The 19,774-nt window shown below is 41.1% G+C and overlaps 1 protein-coding gene across 14 annotated transcripts in view; it reads right to left on the bottom strand.

Moving 5' to 3' along the window:
* The window catches only part of helz (helicase with zinc finger), a 266,938-nt gene that overhangs the window by 78,376 nt on the left and 168,788 nt on the right, over nucleotides 1-19,774 (bottom strand). For all 14 annotated transcript variants that reach the window (XM_069929767.1, XM_069929772.1, XM_069929768.1 and 11 more), the window contains one exon: nucleotides 12,624-12,831. In XM_069929767.1, the coding sequence (XP_069785868.1) occupies nucleotides 12,624-12,831 (208 nt within the window). The remainder of the gene's footprint in view (nucleotides 1-12,623; nucleotides 12,832-19,774) is intronic.

Here is a 19,774-nt window from a genome sequence, read left to right as displayed (position 1 = left end):
GCACGAAAACCAACAAGGTCGGGTCAGATACAGCAATGAGCTCTCTGAACCCTTCTCCATTAACAATGGCGTGAAGCAAGGCTGTGTTCTCGCACCAACCCTCTTTTCAATCTTCTTCAGCATGATGCTGAACCAAGCCATGAAAGACCCCAACAATGAAGACGCTGTTTACATCCGGTACCGCACGGATGGCAGTCTCTTCAATCTGAGGCGCCTGCAAGCTCACACCAAGACACAAGAGAAACTTGTCCGTGAACTACTCTTTGCAGATGATGCCGCTTTAGTTGCCCATTCAGAGCCAGCTCTTCAGCGCTTGACGTCCTGCTTTGCGGAAACTGCCAAAATGTTTGGCCTGGAAGTCAGCCTGAAGAAAACTGAGGTCCTCCATCAGCCAGCTCCCCACCATGACTACCAGCCCCCCCACATCTCCATCGGGCACACAAAACTCAAAACGGTCAACCAGTTTACCTATCTCGGCTGCACCATTTCATCAGATGCAAGGATCGACAATGAGATAGACAACAGACTCGCCAAGGCAAATAGCGCCTTTGGAAGACTACACAAAAGAGTCTGGAAAAACAACCAACTGAAAAACCTCACAAAGATAAGCGTATACAGAGCCATTGTCATACCCACACTCCTGTTCGGCTCCGAATCATGGGTCCTCTACCGGCACCACCTACGGCTCCTAGAACGCTTCCACCAGCGTTGTCTCCGCTCCATCCTCAACATCCATTGGAGCGCTCACACCCCTAACGTCGAGGTACTCGAGATGGCAGAGGTCGACAGCATCGAGTCCACGCTGCTGAAGATCCAGCTGCGCTGGATGGGTCACGTCTCCAGAATGGAGGACCATCGCCTTCCCAAGATCGTATTATATGGCGAGCTCTCCACTGGCCACCGTGACAGAGGTGCACCAAAGAAAAGGTACAAGGACTGCCTAAAGAAATCTCTTGGTGCCTGCCACATTGACCACCGCCAGTGGGCTGATAACGCCTCAAACCGTGCATCTTGGCGCCTCACAGTTTGGCGGGCAGCAGCCTCCTTTGAAGAAGACCGCAGAGCCCACCTCACTGACAAAAGGCAAAGGAGGAAAAACCCAACACCCAACCCCAACCAACCAATTTTCCCTTGCAACCGCTGCAATCGTGTCTGCCTATCCCGCATCGGACTGGTCAGCCACAAACGAGCCTGCAGCTGACGTGGACTTTTTACCCCCTCCATAAATCTTCGTCCGCGAAGCCAAGCCATAGAAAAGATTCCTTTTGGGTAATACTGTAATTATCACCATTGAAAAAGATTCCAAAGGTATCTGGGCCTCCATTGCTTGATCAAATACATCCATCAGTAATGGCATTAACATATCTTTGAATTCTTTAAAGAACTCAGGGGAAACCCATTCTCTCCGGAGACTTGTTAGCCTGCAACGTATTTAATGCTTTCTCAATCTCTTCCTTTGTAAAAGCGGCATCCAAGTCATTTCTATAATTTTCATCCAACCTTTATAAGAACTCATGGATTTCATTTTCATCCCCTGGTTTATCCAATTTATAAAGTTCAGTGTAGTATTGCCAAAAGACATCATTTATTTATTCCTGATTAAATGTAACTACATTTCTTCCTTCTGATTTGCACTTATCGCCCTTGCTCACTCTTCCACCTTTAATTGCCAACACCTTGCGAGTCCGTTCCCCAGTTCATAATATTTGTCTAATCTTAAGAATTTTTTTCCACTCTGTACATTTTTATAATGTATTTTTTTTTGTTTTCCAGTGTTCTATATTTATCCTGTTCACCTGTTCTGATATTCTTTTTCTAGTTCCAATAGCTCTTTCCAAATTATTTAATTCTGTTTTATATTCTCTCTTCACACTTTTCATAAATGAAATAATGTGATCTCTCAAAAAGACTTTAATTGTATTCCAAATTAAAAAGCTGTTATGCATTGATCCCAAATTTGTTTCACTGAATATTTCTATTTGTCGCCTAATAAATTGTTTAAAATCCTCCTGCTTTAACATTGTGGGGTTCAAACGCCATCTGTAAACACCTTCCTGTTTCTCCACTATTGAAATGGCAGCATAAGCAGTGAGTAACCTCGGTTAATCCTCCCACTGTTTTCCAATGGTTTACCCAAACTATACTATGTTTAAATTTAGAGAAAATTAGAAACTCTGTCTATGAATCCCCTTCTAAGTTTGAGTTAACCTGGCGACCATTTATTCAATATTTTCATTTGTGGTGAGTTGATCTGGCTCTGTTTTCTTTCTATGATTATGTATGATAATTGGGCTGTAAGATGAGATCGGAGTGATCGGCTTGGTTTAGCTATATCTGTAGGTTTTTTTTAAGTTTTTTTAAATTCAGATTTGTTTTTTCTTCTTTTTTGGGGTTTTTTCCCCCCTTTTTTCATATATTGTTATTAATTATATCTTTTTTTTAGAGATAGTTCACACCCTAAACTGATCTAAACATTTTTTTTATGATATATTTTTATTCTGTAATATTATTGTTTAATATCTCTGTATTAACCAATTTTCCCCTGCAACCGCTGCAATCGTGTCTGCCTGTCCCGCATCGGACTTGTCAGCCACAAACGAGCCTGCAGCTGACGTGGACTTTTTACCCCCTCCATAAATCTTCGTCCGTGAAGCCAAGCCAAAGAATTCATTACTTACTATGTATTTTTTATATCTCTTTGAACTGTATGTGTTTATAAATTATAATAATAATAAAAAGATTGAAAAAGAAAGAAAGTAACCTCAATAAATATTTTGACTTCATCACCCTATCTTTGAGTCCAGCCAAAAATAAAAATAAATTGATTCTCATATGTGAATCAAATACCCTTGAGTAGAAAAAATATTCTCTGCCCGTTGAGTTAAGCTGCCTCCAAATATCAATCAAATTTAGATCTTTCTTACAAGATAATGTCATTTTAGCCGCCTTCATCCTAGTTACTGTTCTTGCAGATTTAACCAATATCGGATCCAGTCAGAAATTAAAATCTCCTCCAAGCCAAATATTTTCTCTCCCCTCAGCAACTTTCAAAAATATATTCTTCAGAAAGGCTTCATCATCGTAGTTTGGTGCATAAATGTTCATAAGTGTCCATGATTCTGAATAAATCTTACAATTTACCATCACATAGTTACCCATTTGGTCTTTTGATAGATTCTCTACACTATCTGGAACATTTTTATTTATTAAAATCACAACCCCTCTTGCCTTAGAATTGAATGACAAAGAGAAGACCTCCCCCACTCAGCCTCTTTTTAACTTGTTATGTTCCACCTTAGTAAGATGTGTTTCCTGTAAAAAGGCCACATCTACCTTTAATTTTTTCAAGTGAGCCAAAACCTCCTTTCTCTTGATCGTCCCATTAATGTTAAAACTTACAACTTACATCTAATATCTTATCCATATTGATTTACAAACAGATATTGCACAGTAATATAGTCATTCTTTTCTTTCTTCTTTTTTTCTTTGGCTTGGCTTCGCGGACGAAGATTTATCGAGGGGGTAAAAAGTCCACGTCAGCTGCAGGCTCGTTTGTGGCTGACAAGTCCGATGCGGGACAGGCAGACACGATTGCAGCGGTTGCAGGGGAAAATTGGTTGGTTGGGGTTGGGTGTTGGGTTTTTCCTCCTTTGCCTTTTGTCAGTGAGGTGGGCTCTGCGGTCTTCTTCAAAGGAGGTTGCTGCCCGCCAAACTGTGAGGCGCCAAGATGCACGGTTTGAGGCGTTATCAGCCCACTGGCGGTGGTCAATGTGGCAGGCACCAAGAGATTTCTTTAGGCAGTCCTTGTACCTTTTCTTTGGTGCACCTCTGTCACGGTGGCCAGTGGAGAGCTCGCCATATAACACGATCTTGGGAAGGCGATGGTCCTCCATTCTGGAGACGTGACCCATCCAGCGCAGCTGGATCTTCAGCAGCGTGGACTCGATGCTGTCGACCTCTGCCATCTCGAGTACTTCGACGTTAGGGATGTAAGCGCTCCAATGGCGTGGAGCAAGGCTGTGTTCTGGCACCAACCCTCTTTTCAATCTTCTTCAGCATGATGCTGAACCAAGCCATGAAAGACCCCAACAATGAAGACGCTGTTTACATCCGGTACCGCACGGATGGCAGTCTCTTCAATCTGAGGCGCCTGCAAGCTCACACCAAGACACAAGAGAAACTTGTCCGTGAACTACTCTTTGCAGACGATGCCGCTTTAGTTGCCCATTCAGAGCCAGCTCTTCAGCGCTTGACGTCCTGCTTTGCGGAAACTGCCAAAATGTTTGGCCTGGAAGTCAGCCTGAAGAAAACTGAGGACCTCCATCAGCCAGCTCCCCACCATGATTACCAGCCCCCCCACATCTCCATCGGGCACACAAAACTCAAAACGGTCAACCAGTTTACCTATCTCGGCTGCACCATTTCATCAGATGCAAGGATCGACAATGAGATAGACAACAGACTCGCCAAGGCAAATAGCGCCTTTGGAAGACTACACAAAAGAGTCTGGAAAAACAACCAACTGAAAAACCTCACAAAGATAAGCGTATACAGAGCCGTTGTCATACCCACACTCCTGTTTGGCTCCGAATCATGGGTCCTCTACCGGAACCACCTACGGCTCCTAGAACGCTTCCACCAGCGTTGTCTCCGCTCCATCCTCAATATAGTCATAGTAAATAGATAAACAATCTCGTGATCTCTTCCACTCTGGAAAAAAGTGCAAAGCTCCTACTCTGACAGTGATGTAAACAAGAAACCTACAAAAAAGAAGAGTCCCACCCTAGAGTGCCATCTTTAAAAATAAACTTCCCTCCTGACTCCAATACCCACCTCTTTAGACTGGTGTCTACATCCTGCTTTTACTTTGCTCAACGTTTCCCCGAGCTCTCCGCGAAGTATCAATAAGCAAGATTAATATTACCTAATAAATATCAGACGACTCAAGAAAAATACATCTTTACTTAGTTCACAAAAATATAGTCATCATAAAGTTATAAAAGTTAATCATCATGAACAACTCTTCTGCCTCTTGCTTTGTCTTGAAAAACCGCTAGTTTCCTTCAGACACCATAAAATAGCCAAGTAAACTATGGAGCACCTGAGATTCTTCACCAGGAGTTTCCATTTGACCTCATTTAATGCTTTTCTTTTCTGTATGACCACTGGGCTGAAATCTTGGAAAAAAAATGACCTCTTGTCCATCCCATTTCGTTTTAGAGTACTCAAATGCTGCTCTTAAGATCGCTTCCCAATCCCTGAAGCTCAACAACCTCACGACCAGTCGAGGATGCGTATCCACATTTCTTCTAGGTCCGAAGGTTCGATGGGCTTGTAAGCTAAGTGGCTCATCACAAAGTACATCAGGAATCCAGGATTCAAAGAATTTAAGTGCAACTCTTCCTTCCGCTCCTTCTTTTAAACCAATTATTCGTACATTATTTCATCTGCTGAAGTTCTCTATATGATCAATCTTATCATGGCACATTTGATTAGTCATGCAGTTCTTCCAATTTCTTATCATGTTTATCCTAAGTCTCTTTCAGCATTGTTCATTCGTTCTATTAAATCAGTTATTGACTCACCCATGTTTTTGATTGAGTCTGTTAAATAATTCATCACTTCTTCAACTTTTGCAAACTGCATTCCCAAGGCTGCCATCTCTGATAGGATTTCCTGTAATGCCCGAGAAGTTCCTGAAGTTGAGGACGTTGAATCAGCTCCCTTCAGGCTATCAGTTGATGTTGCAGGTGAACTCTGAGCTTCTTCTGACTTTGGTTTCGATTTTTTTTTTCCAGTCATCTTTGTTAGTTATCAAAACAAGTAAACTTTTTGTAAAAGTCAAAAAAGTACTTTTGAGCTGACTTTTATAAACTCTTCACGGAGAGAAAAGCATGTCTGCTCTCTCATCACATGGCCACGCCCCTTCCTTCATCAACTTTCTTGGTAACCTCCTCAAAAAGCTCCACAAGATTCATTAAACACAACCTACCACGCACAAACCCATGCTGACTCTCCTTAATCAGCGCTCGACTGTCCAAATACTTGTATATCCGATCTCTCAGAACACCTTCCAATAATTTACCTACTACTGATGTCAGGCTCACCGGCCTGAAATTTCCTTTTGGAGCCTTTTTTAAACAACAGAACAACATGACCTACCCACCAATCCTCCGGAATCTCACTGTGGCTAAGGACATTTTAAATATTTTCACCAGGGCCCCTGCAATTTCTATACTAGTCTCCCTCAAGGTCCAAGGGAATATCATATCGGGGCTAGGGGATTTATCTTTATTCACTGTAAGGCAGCAAACACCTCCTCCTCTTTAATCTCTATATGTTCCAATGACTATTGTTTCTTTCCCTTCCAGTTTCCTGAGTAAATACTGATGCAAAAAAAACCTGTTTCAGATCTTCCCCATCTTATGAGGCTGCACACATAGATGTCCACTCTGATCTTCTAGGGGGCCGATTTTGTCCCCTACTATCATTTTACTCTTAATATACTTGTAGAACCCTTCAGGTTTATGTTCACATTATCTGCCACAGTAACCTCATGTCTTATTTTAGCCCTCCTGATGTCTTTCTTGAGGTTTTTCTTGCATTTTTAATACTCCTCGAGTATCTCATTTGCTCCATGTTGCCTACACCTGTAGCACACCTCTTTTTTCTTCCGAACCAGATACCAAATATCCCTCAAAAATCAAGGATTCCTGACAGGAACATACAAACTCTGTATTCTCAAAATTTCTCCTTTGAAGGTCCTTAAGTTTCCTCGTACATCTTTGCCGGTAAACAACCTATCCCAATCTATGCATTTTAGATCCTTTCTCATTTCCTCAAAATTGGTCTTTCTCCAATTTAAAATCTCAACCCAAAGCCCAGACCTATCCTTTTCCATAATTAACTTGAAACTAATGGCTTTATAATCATTGGACCCAATATGTTCCTCGACACATACCTCTGTCACCTGTCTCGTTTCATTCCCCAATACAAGATCCAGAATTACCCTCTCTTTAGTTGGTACTTCTATATATTGATTTAAAAATATATCCATCCAACCCTTTTACAGTATGGGAGTCCCAGTTAATATGTGGAAAGTTAAAATTTCCTATTATCACAACTCCATTTCCTGCAACTATCTGCTATCTCTTGACAGATTTGCTCCTCCAATTCTCGCTGACTATTTGGTGGTCTATAATACAACCTCATGAGTGTGGTCATACCTTTCTACATGGACTTTAGTAAGGTCTTTGACAAAGTCCCGTAAGGGAATTTAGTCAGGAAGGTTCAGACGCTAGGCATTCATGGTGAAGTAGTGAACTGGATTCGACAATGGCTAATAAGAGAAGCCAGAGAGTAGAGGTTGAAGATTGCTTCTCAGATTGGAGGCCTGTGACTAGCGGTGTGCCTCAGGGATCAATACTGGGACCATTGTTTGTTTCTTTTTGGAAAATTTTATTTATTAGTATCATACATACATTAGCTTGCATTGCCATTAAATGATACTAAATAATTTTCAATTTTTCCCCTACCTCCCACCTTCCCTAACCCTTACAGAAAGATAAAAGATAGAAAAAAAAGAACACATTTATAGTAATACCATATATATATTTCGTTGAAAAGAGGGTTGGTGCGAGAACGCAGCCTTGCTTCACACCATTATTAATGGAGAAGGGTTCAGAGAGCTCATTGCTGTATCTGACCCGACCTTGTTGGTTTTCGTGCAGTTGGATAACCATGTTGAGGAACTTTGGGGGCCATCCGAGGTGCTCTAGTATTTGCCCAAGCCCTTTCCTACTCACGGTGTTGAAGGCTTTGGTGAGGTCAACAAAGGTGATGTAGAGTCCTTTGTTTTGTTCTCTGCACTTTTCTTGGAGCTGTCTGAGGGCAAAGACCATGTCAGTGTTCCTCTGTTTGCACGAAAGCCGCACTGTGATTCTTAAACAAGCCATGAAAGACTTCAACAATGAAGATGCTGTTTACATCTGGTACCGCATGGATGGCAGTCTCTTCAATCTGAGGCGCCTGCAAGCTCACTCCAAGACACAAGAGCAACTTGTCCGTGAACTACTCTTTGCAGACGATGCTGCTTTAGTTGCCCATTCAGAGCCAGCTCTTCAGCGCTTGACGTCCTGTTTTGCGGAAACTGCCAAAATGTTTGGCCTGGAAGTCAGCCTAAAGAAAACTGAGGTCCTCCATCAGCCAGCTCCCCACCATGACTACCAGCCCCCCCCCACATCTCCATCGGGCACACAAAACTCAAAACGGTCAACCAGTTTACCTATCTTGGCTGCACCATTTCATCGGATGCAAGGATCGACAATGAGATAGACAACAGACTCGCCAAGGCAAATAGTGCCTTTGGAAGACTACACAAAAGAGTCTGGAAAAACAACCAACTGAAAAACCTCACAAAGATTAGCGTATACAGAGCCGTTGTCATACCCACACTCCTGTTCAGCTCCGAATCATGGGTCCTCTACCGGCATCACCTACGGCTCCTAGAACGCTTCCACCAGCGTTGTCTCCGCTCCATCCTCAACATTCATTGGAGCGACTACATCTCCAACATCGAAGTACTCGAGATAGCAGAGGCCGACAGCATCAAATCCACGCTGCTGAAGATCAAACTGCGCTGGGTAGGTCACGTCTCCAGAATGGAGGACCATCGCATTCCCAAGATTGTGTTATATGGCAAGCTCTCCACTGGCCACCGAGACAGAGGTGCACCAAAGAAGAGGTACAAGGACTGCCTAAAGAAATCGCTTGGTGCCTGCCACAATGACCACTGCCAGTGGGCTGATATCGCCTCAAACCGTGCATCTTGGCGTCTCACAGTTCGGCAGGCAGCAACCTCCTTTGAAGAAGACCGCAGAGCCCACCTCACTGACAAAAGACAAAGGAGGAAAAACCCAACACCCAACCCCAACCAACCAATTTTCTCTTGCAACCGCTGCAACCATGTCTGACTGTCCCGCATTGGACTTGTCAGCCATAAACGAGCCTGCAGCTCCATAAATCTTCATCCGCAAAGCCAAGCCAAAGAGATATATATTTCGTGATGTAAATACCATATTTTCAAGGGTGGGGGGGAAGAGTTTGGATTAGAAGGTCTGGATTAATCTATATCCATAAATCTCACAAGGCTCCCAAATTTGACAAAAATTGTCATATTCATCTCTCATATAAGTAATTTTTTTATAATGGGAGGCAATGTTTTATTTTATTAAAACCATTGTTGTTTGTTATCTGTATCAATGATCAGGATGATAATCTGGTAAATTGGATCAGCAAGTTTGCAGATGACACGAAGATTGGAGGTGTTGTGGACAGCAAAGAAAGTTTTCAAAGCTTGAAGAGGGATCTGGACCAGCTGGTAAAATGGGTTGAAAAATGGCAGATGGAGTTTAATGCAGACAAGTATGTGGTGTTGCATTAGGAAGGACAAATGAAGAAAGGTCATACACAGTAAATGGTAGGAAATTGAGGAGTTTGGTAGAACAGAGGGATCTGGGAATACAGATACATAGTGGCATCACAGGCGGATAGAGTTGTAAAGAGAGCTTTTGGCATTTTGGCTTTCATAAATCAAAGTATTGAGTACAGGAGTTGGGTAGTTATGTTAAAGTTGTACGAGACATTGGTGAGGCCAAATTTGGAGTATTGTGTGCAGTTTTGGTCACCTAACTACAGTAAAAACTTTCAGAATCATGAGACATGTTATCCCATGCACAAAGCCAAGCCAAATGCTGTTAGATCCTTTCCCATCCAGCAACTTCCCCACTGACGTTAGGCTCAGCAACCCCATTTTGAATAACAGCACATCACTAGTCACCCTCCAGTCTTCTGACACTTCACCAGAGGCAAAAGATAATACAAATATTTCTGCAAGGGCTTCACCAATTTCTTCTCTAATTTCCCACAAGGTGTGAGGATGCTTAATGCTCTCAAAGGCTGCCAACACCTCATCTATGGAACTTTGTACATTGACAAGGATATTGCAACTCGTTTACTTCATTTCCTCGCTTCCATGCTCATAACTGGTGAGAAATATTCATTTAAAACTGCTCCCATTTCCGAAGGCTCCACAAAAAGACAACTATGTTTATCTTTAATGGGACCAATTCTCTTCCTAACCATCCTTTAACTCTTAATACACCCAGAGAATATCTTGGGAATTTCCTGCATCTGACCTGCTAGATTCATCTCAGGTCTTCTTTTTGTCTTGCTGATTTCTCTCTTAAGCATACCCCTAAATCTTGTACTCACCGAGGGATTCACTTGCTCTAGTCTGATGTAGGTCCCATCCTTTTAATCTAAACCTCAAAGTCATTTTAAATATGAGGTCATTCATTTGAAGCAGACAGGAGGAACTTTCTCTACTAAAGGGTCATGAGTCCTCGGGATTCTCTTCTTTGAAGATATTGGCAGATGATTTCTTGGAATATTTTCAAGGCAGACCCCCTGATAAGGGGGTCAATGGTTATATGATAGTTCAATCAGATAATCACAATAGCATTAATTGAGGGAACTCGCTATTTTGGCTCTATCAGTTTCTTCACCCTCACCTTTTGTGTCAATTGGTCTCCACCTTCCCCCTTCTCTGCAACTTGAAATTTGATTTCTAATCCTCACAGGATGACATGGCAGACTGCAAACCTCAAACATTAAATCCAATTCTGTCTTTACAGATGCTGCCTGACCTGCTGAATATTACTGCCATTCTCTTTTTATTACAGATTTCCTGCAACTGGAGTTTTTCAAAAAAATTGGCTTGTGTTTGTATAAAACGAATTTCCTGATTTATAACCTGAAGCCAAGTTGTGAAGCCCCAATCAGGATACCCAGAGGGAAAAACAGAATCTATGTAACCAGTAACTGACGTGATTTGTACATATTTCTAGAACATTCTGCCATAAAGTATTCAGTCAGTAAAAGCAGTGAGTCAATACCGTTGTTTCATTATTCAGTTTTAAAATTTATGAAAGCTATTAGGACCTTTGCTTTGAATAACCATCACAGGTTTATTACTCAAAATCCCCAAGCTCAAAATTCAGAATTTATCTCAATCATATTGGGACAAAATTGACAAAATCTTGGAGAATCTCACAGCATTAAATACCAGAGTAAGTGTGATGCTAAGAGAGGAAATCAAAAAGTAGCAGTTGTTGGTTTCAGGAGGATTATACTGTACACAAACTGAACTCACCACAGAAGGTTAAACAAAGTGGCTTCAAATCTCAGTGGTTTTTGTTTTTACAGACAAGATCTCTGCCAGTCAACCTGTTGGGCACTGAAAATTAACTGTGACAACTGTGTAGTCTTATTTCTTCAGATTGGAATTTCGATTGATATAAGGAAGAATAATTTCTGTCCAAGACGTTTTCTCCGCACTTGGTCAATCCAATATTCCTTTCCTCTCTTTTTTTTTTTTTTTTAATTTTTTTTTTATTTTTCACACCATAAATCACAATAGCCATGATATACACTTTTTCTTTTTCACACATTTACAGTGACTTTTATTCCTTTCCTCTCTTATGCCTATTTCTGTATCTGATCTGACATTGAATTCATTAATTTTATACTACATTTTCTTCTCAGTCTTGACACTGATAATTTCACAATCCTTCAATTTGATTGCTGAAATAGATGCATCATTCTTGACCTGTTCTCTCATATTTTAGGTATTCTGTTGAGATGCACTGTTTCCATCTTTAACTTCCAATAATTTTTTTTAAATTTTTTTATTTTTCACACTATGAACCATACTGACCAAAATACACACAAACATTTCCCTCTTGAATATACACAGTGTAACTTGCAATCATTTGAGGCAAAACCACATCAGGCACAGTTTATTAAATGACAGTGTGGATTCTGGACTATTGATTAAGTTACTGAACCCAAAATGAAATCAAGAAATCAGCAGGTGAGGAAATTACCTCGGCCCATAATTCTTTTATTAAGCCTCCTTATAAAATACCCATACCACTTGCTTAAAGTAAAAACACAAAGCTGGAGAAACTCAGCAGGTCAAACACTGTACTATATGGAGCAAAGATAAAAACACATAACCAACATTTTGGGCTTGAACCCTTCATCAAGAAATGGAAAAATGTCAGCAGGCACACAAACAAAATGGTAGGGGGAGAGGGGCAAGGCAGGAAGCACAGTCACACAGGCAGGTCATAAGGGAGGGAGGGCACACCAGCAAACGGGGGGAAGGAGATGGCTCTGTGAATGGACAGGGAAGGGAAAGGGAGAGAAAAAGGAGAGTGGGCAAGCCGAAACTGGAGGTCAATGTTAATGCCATCCGGTTGGAGAGTGCCCACTTTCTTAAAGGTTTATTAGGAGCTAGCTGAGCTGACTCAGCCACTAATTATTGTCATCTTTAAATGAACACTTCACTTTCGTTTAAAGCCTCCTACTGGATAGATGGGTACAAGGAACTCAGGTCATGATGTTAGGTCAATTGTGTATGGAAGGAAATTGCATTCTATCGCCTGGTGGCACAGGGTATCAATTTGTCTTTCAGTATAAATACATTTGTGCATTTGAGAAGCAACAACAGAGATCAAAATAAAAAGATACTCAGTCTGAAATTAAACCAGTCACTGTACCTTTGGAGGGGATAGCTGCTGCTGCTTGTTAGTATTTGCTGGCTGCTGAAGTCTGAGGGCTCTTGGGATAAATTCTGGAGCAAGAGGATTAAGGACATAAGTCTTCTTCAACTCCAGTGCCTCCAGCTGTGCCTTAATTTGTTCAAACGTGATGCCATGGAGACTGTTGTTCTCGTGACAGATATCAATGAAGCTTTCCCAGAATTTCCTTCAAGAGCAAGAACATGATATTAAAAGGAGAGATTCCGTAATCTGCAATCACTCAAAACTTCGAGGTGGACTTCAAAGCCAGAGAAGAAAAAAATACATGACCACCAGGGAAGACATTCATACAAATCATGTTATTCATTGAAGAGCATATCACTTGGCTAAGTGTATACATCCATTTTTTAAGAAAATGCACACAAAAGGGCAGATTCTACCAAAGGTATATAGAGTACGGAAATAAAAGCTGTGGATGAAATTTATCTACACTGTGTACACACGGAGTGTATGTGGCACCAACATTCAATTATTTTGCTTTGAATGTTCACACAGTATTGAATTTGCTGCAAAGTTCATCAAATTATTGGGTTTTGTGTGGGGGGAGGAAAAAATGGACAAATGCTTCAATACCAAAAATTGGTTATTTTTGGAACAAATTAAAGGCCTTTATGCTCCTGAGGTCAGTGGCAAAGTTTAAATCATCACTGAATGAGTTAATACTGTGCCGGAATGGATGGTGCACCTGCCATGCACACAAAAGAGGAGGCAATGGAGATGGTACAGAGGAATTAAACTTTGCCATAAAACATTTCTTTTCAGCTAATTTATGGAATTTTTAATGAAAGGCAAATAAGTCTCTTTATCTCGCTTTTTGGTTTATGGAGTACAAGATGGTTCAAGAAAGTAAACAGGGAAAAAGGGTAATTTTTAAAGCAATGTTGGTGAGCTGAGTAAATTTAAATGAAATGAAAGGCATCAATTTTTACAAAGAGCAGAAGGATAAAAAAAATTGCTTTGGAAAATCTAGGACCAATATTGAGAGTTACATTTCCCAATTGTTTATTTGCATACAAAATACTGGCAGCATTTATGCCGCCGGCTGAGCCTGCATGAAGAAATGATACAGTAGGTCGAGAGCAGAGGCTTTGTTGCCATGGTGATCTATTTTATGCAAATCATCAGAAGCTAATGCAATGCACATTTTCAAATGGCCTTTCAAATGAGGAGAAACCACAAGAGTGTACAATATATTCTACAACTGAATATGCTTTATTCACTGAAGACTGGATTAAAGTACATCTGTACTCATCCATAAAAATCAGGTTCAATCAGCTCTAGCATTTGGGCTCATTCAGGGATATCCATAGTTAACTGCAATGTTCCTGGGCAAAGATAGAGCTGGGAAGGGCATATCCAGGGATCTTTCAGTCATGAGGAACAAATTTATGAAGCCAAGGAACTGCAATGTAAGGAAACAGACTGTAATGTCCAAAGGAATTACACATACACTTGAAAAGCAAACATTTACACGGTCGGGGAGATATAAAAAAACATAAACAGTGGAGCCACCACAAAGCCCCTCAAAAAGAAAACATGGGATTTGAAGCCAAACACATCAGGTAAGGATGACCTTCAGAGATGCAAGCTCACAGGCATTCACTAGATTGGACTAAAGGACTGAAAGGATGTGGAACTGCGAAAGATCATTTGAGAGGGGGGGCCTTGGGCGAAAAGTGAAGGAATATTATTCTGTCACATAGACTGCAATCAAGTTGTTAACTTCATTTCCCTTTCCACAGATACTGACTGAACAAGTATTCCCAGCATTTTGTCTTAATTTCTGATCTGCAGCACCTGATTTTGTAAAACAATATTTTGTACCATGGCCCATCTAACTTACTGCATCATCACTCACGGCTTTGGCACCCAGGGAATGCTGCATCTAACATATGGATCATTCAGTTAAGGTTTGAAACATGTTGGATTGTTGGTCACTTTAATTTCCTTCACCATTCCTATGGAAACACGTCTGTCTTCAGCTTCATCCACTTCAGGGTGAAGTAAAGTGGAAAGTTGATGAATCACTTATTATGTTCCATCTGGGTGGCCTGGAACCCAACATCATGAATGTTGGATTCTTTATGCTGAGGTCGTGTCCACCCTAACCCACCTCTTGTTTCTACCTCTTTGTCTAATCTGTTCTACTTATCCACATCCTGCCCTCTCCACCAGTCTTTCTCCACCCATCTCTCCATGTCTCCCACCTTCATTTGTTTGTACCCCCCCCCCCCACACCACTCTCCCCGTTTTTAATTTTGCTTTCTCCCCTTCTAACTCTAATATTGATGAAAAGCCCCGACCCAAAACATTGACTGGCCATTTCTCTCTGTGGGTGCTGATGACATTGGAGTACTTCCACCTGTCTTTGGTTAGTCACGATTCCAGTATCTGCAGTTTTTGTGTTCCTCATGCTTTAACACTTTTTCCATCAAGAAATATCTATTACAATCTTGACTATGCCTTCAATTACCACAAAGAAAAGTACCTAAGTGTATTTTAAAAGGCTTATCCTTTCAAGAACTCTACTTAAAAAGTAATATGACAGATAGAGGTTGTTAGGCAAAAAAACTTACTGACCTTCAAGAAATATCTTGTACAAGGAGAATGAATTACCTTTCATGTTATTGTGACAAAGGGGAGATATTATACATGTTGAGCCTGTCAGGCAGAGAGAGGCTCAGCATCCACCTTATCCAGGAAATCAGAAGGGGTGGGGGAGGGGAATTGCAGAGCCACTAGAAGACTGCCACCCTCCACCCAGCCCCCACCCCAACTCTGAATAGTATTAGAGGAGGTCTGGCTTTGATACATGCCTGGGTGACCAGGAAGAGGAAATAATACACAAGATTCAGAAGTGAAATTAAGAGTGGGAACATCCCAGTCAACCGCAGAGTGAAATTTCAGGATAAAATAGTGCAGTTGATGAGATTTCAGACAATGGATCCGACATTCTTCCTCGTTGAAATACTAGAGATTCAGAGTGGAAGACCAGGAGAATATATTGAAGCAACTCAACAATCTTATTTTGATGTAAAAGTGTGCAGACACTGTGATTCTAATAAAAACAAATATGCTGGAGGAACTCATCAAGTGGCACGGTTAGTGTAGTGGTCAGCGCAACACCATTACAGTGCCAGCAATCAGGACCGGGATTTCTGCACTGTCTGTAAGGAGTTTGTACATTCTCCACATGTCTGTGTGGGTTTTCCCTGGGGGGCTCCGGTTTCCTCCACCATTCGAAATGTACCAGAGGTTGTAGTTAATTGGGTGTAAATTGGGTGGCATGGGCTTGTGGACCAAAATGGCCTGTTACTGTGATGTATGTTTAAAATTTTAAAAAAATAAATCAAAAGGTCTCGCAGCATCCGTAGGAGGTAAAGATGTATATAACAAATGTTTTCGGTCTGAGCCCTTCATCAAGATGTGAGCAAAAAGCAGGCAGGTACCTGAATAAAAAGGCTGGTGGAGAAGGGAGGAAAGGGCAGTTAGGGAAGCACAGACAAAGAGACAAAAGGTGATATGATTGCAGTTCCAAGGTTGAACCACAGTGAAGGAGAAAGGATTAATTAAATACAAATTCCTATCCACGTGACATGCCATCCTCTTGGAGTTTAACTGCTTTCCCTTCATTTTGCTGGCTAGAATCTTAAAATTTTTATCCAACACTATCACAGTGGCCACTGGATTTTAAGGAATTGAACCAAAGGATAGTCCAGCACAGGGCATTGGTGTCACCTCCTTCAAAGAACAACCAGGTTACAAGCAAATCCTTACTACCCACGTCAGAGTGGACAACAAAAGCAGTTTTACAAGATTCAACCATACTTTGGGATGAAATGTTGTGAGTTGTTTTGCAGCTCATTTGAGTGGAGATGACAAAAATCAAAACATACAAGAAAAATAGTCCAACTTTAAGTTAGTTAAAGAACACTGCAGCTTGATTTCTGTATCCACTCCACACAAATACGTAACAATGTCGGGTTCACAGCCCCATCAACTTGTTGGTACAAGTTTAAACCGTGCAGAATGAAGTCTCATCCTTAGTTGCCTGCGTCTTCCAGTATCTGCTCAACATCAAGTTTTGAGACATGTTCAAACCACAAGACTCAAAACATAATTGAGGCCAACTATGGAAGATGTTTACAGTCGGAGATACCAACTTGCAGGCAAGACAGAAACCAATGTCTGAGACGACATGGGATGTTTCAGTATCCCAATTTGTATCAGGAAAGGTATATACTTGCTGATTATCATGGATCTTGTGCATTTCTCTAAATTACATCGTGACTGCACTCTAAACTAGACATTCTCAACAGGGGCCACAGAACATTTAAGGGGTCTATGTACTGAAATCATATAACCATATACAGCACAGAACAGGCCAGTTTGGCCCTACTAGTCCATGCCGGAACAAATCCCCACCCTCCTCGTCCCAATGACCAGCACCTGGTCCATACCCCTCCAATCCTCTCCCCTCCATGTAATTGTCCAGTCTTTCTTTAAATGTAAATAACGTCCTTGCTTCAACCACCTCTGCCGGAAGCTTATTCCACATCCCAACCACCCTTTGCATGAAGAAATTTCCCCTCATGTTTCCCCTTATAATTTTCTCCCTGCAATCTCAAACCATGGCCTCTGGTTTGAATATCCCCCATTCTTAATTAAAAAAGCCTATCCACGTTGACTGTCTCTGTCCCTTTTAAAATCTTGAACACCTCTATCAAATCAAATCCCCCCTCAATCTTCTACGCTCCAGAGAAAAAAGCCCCAGGCTGCTCAACCTTTCTCTGTAACTCAAACCCTGACATCCTGTCAACATTCTCGTGAACCTTCTCTGCACTCTCTCTATTTTGTTTATATCCTTCCTAAAATATCTTTTTGTTTTTATGTGGTTGGTAGAAGAGAAGTACAACAGAAACCAACTAAACTTTTAGCAGAGTCTTCAGGGGACCATCGACAAAATAAAAGGGTTGAGAATGGCTGCTCTTACAAACTTCACTGGCTATGAAGATCTTTAGGAAGCCCCCCATATGGTAAATGCAAGTTCACCATCTAACCAAAGGAGGAAATCTTTTAAAGGAAACAGAATGTAAACTATACTTGGGCTGGTTTCCAACTTAAGAATCCTGGTTGGGAATTTAACAATAAAACCAAGATACTCTTGAACAGCACAGCTTTTATGCAGTGGCTGGTTACATTTTCAGATCACTTAATGCACCAGTTCATCAATTTTTTTAAAAAATCAAACACTTTTCACAGGTTATCTTCACTGATCAGTTTGATCATGACTCAGGTTTAATTTATGGATACAGCAATGTGTAGGTCAAACTATTTTAAATGTATTAAATAATTCCTTCCAACTTGGATAAAATCTGCTGATAGAATCAACAAGATGGATAAAGAAAACAATCTGGATTAAAACAAAGATCTGCAGACACTGTGATTGTAGTGAAACACTGTCTGGTATGGCGGTGCCAACGCACAGGAGAGGTAGAAGCAGAGTTGTGAACTCAGCAAGCACCTTCACGGGCATCAGTCTTCACTCCATCGAGGACTTCTACAAGAAGTTGTGTCTTAAGAGAGCAGCCCCTATCCTTAATGACCCTCACCACACAGGCAATGCCCTCCACATCAGGAAGGAGGCACAGGAGCCCCAAGATAAACACCCAGAACAAAAGCAGCTTCTTCCCCTCGGCCTTCAGATTTCTGAATAGACAATGATCCACAAGAGAGTACCCCACTTTCTCCTCTTCTGCACCAATTTGTTTTAAAATGTAATTTATAGCAATATTTGCACCTGTAATGCCACCGCAAAACCATGAATTTTGTGACATGTTCACGACAATAAAATTTGATCCTGTTTCTAGGGGAACTCAGCAGGTCAGTCATCTGTAGAGGCAGAAGGATTGTCCATGTTTGGGGTCAAAACCCTGCATCAGGAACCGCCTGCCTCCACAGATGCAGCCTGTCCCAGAGTTCTTCCAAACTTCTCTCGATTACACCATATGCCATTTGTGTCACCTTAATATTTACTGTTGTTCCAACATAATTCTGTTTAGACTGTGCACTGCATCGTTTCAGGTACATTTGTAAGCAAATCTAACTTTAATGAACTGAAAGGGTTCCTCTGAACATCAATGCTTTTCAACCTCTCCACCATTTAAGAATATTCCTCATTTTTTTTGGTCAAAGTGGACAACCTCACATTTTTCAACAATATAATCTTTGTCACATCCTTGCCTTATCACTTAACTTATTTATACTCTCCAAAGTCCCTCTCCACTCTCCTCACTACCCACATTAACTAACTGGAGGAGTCATGGTAAAGGCGTGCACTACACAGAGCAGAATTGTAGTATTGCGTGGGAATACTTAGCATTGAGCTCCACCCTGTTGGTACAGGAAATCGGGAGTGTCTGTTGAAGTCTCCATCTTGCCAGTTTACCAAATATTACTTGGTATCAGAGATTGCTGTATCCGATGTGAATACCTGAATAGTTTTAGTATCAGGAGTTGTTTTATGTCTTCCCCGTTATAATTTCCCCATGTGTACAAGAAAAGATCATCTTTTGATAGCCTATGTCTAGACTCGCTTCTCTGTGAACCCACCAAACCTGATTTAAATCTCAGACAACTTGTATACAAAGTGAAGGGAGGAAACTTTAGGGGAGACATCAGGGGTAAGTTTTTTTTCTTACACAGAGAGTGTGGGGGCCTGGAATGTATTGCTAGGGGTGGTGTTGGTGGACATTGGAGCAACAGGAACATTTAAAAGACTTGGACAGGCACATTGATGAAAAAAAAGAGAGCTTGGTTAGCTTTAGTTTTTCTTTTGAGTGAATTTAAATGTTGGTACAACATCGTGGGCTGAAGGGCGTGTACTATAATGTAATGTTCCATGTTCTCATTTGTTTAGTCACCAGTACATTGGACTTATTTTCTCCTACCTACTAAGATAAGCCACATAAATAAGCTTTAGGTTTAGTTTTAATTTAATTGTTTTAAATTAATTTTAATTTAGAGATGCAACATGGTAACAGGTCCTTCTGGCCCATAAACCCACGCTGCCCAAGTACACTCAAGTGAGCAATTAACCAACTAACCTC

The sequence above is a fragment of the Narcine bancroftii genome, chromosome 3 (genome assembly GCF_036971445.1).
Source record: "Narcine bancroftii isolate sNarBan1 chromosome 3, sNarBan1.hap1, whole genome shotgun sequence".
NCBI classification, from domain to species: domain Eukaryota; kingdom Metazoa; phylum Chordata; class Chondrichthyes; order Torpediniformes; family Narcinidae; genus Narcine; species Narcine bancroftii.
Note: the sequence above shows the minus strand (reverse complement) of the source record. Positions and strands in the feature narration are given on the sequence as shown.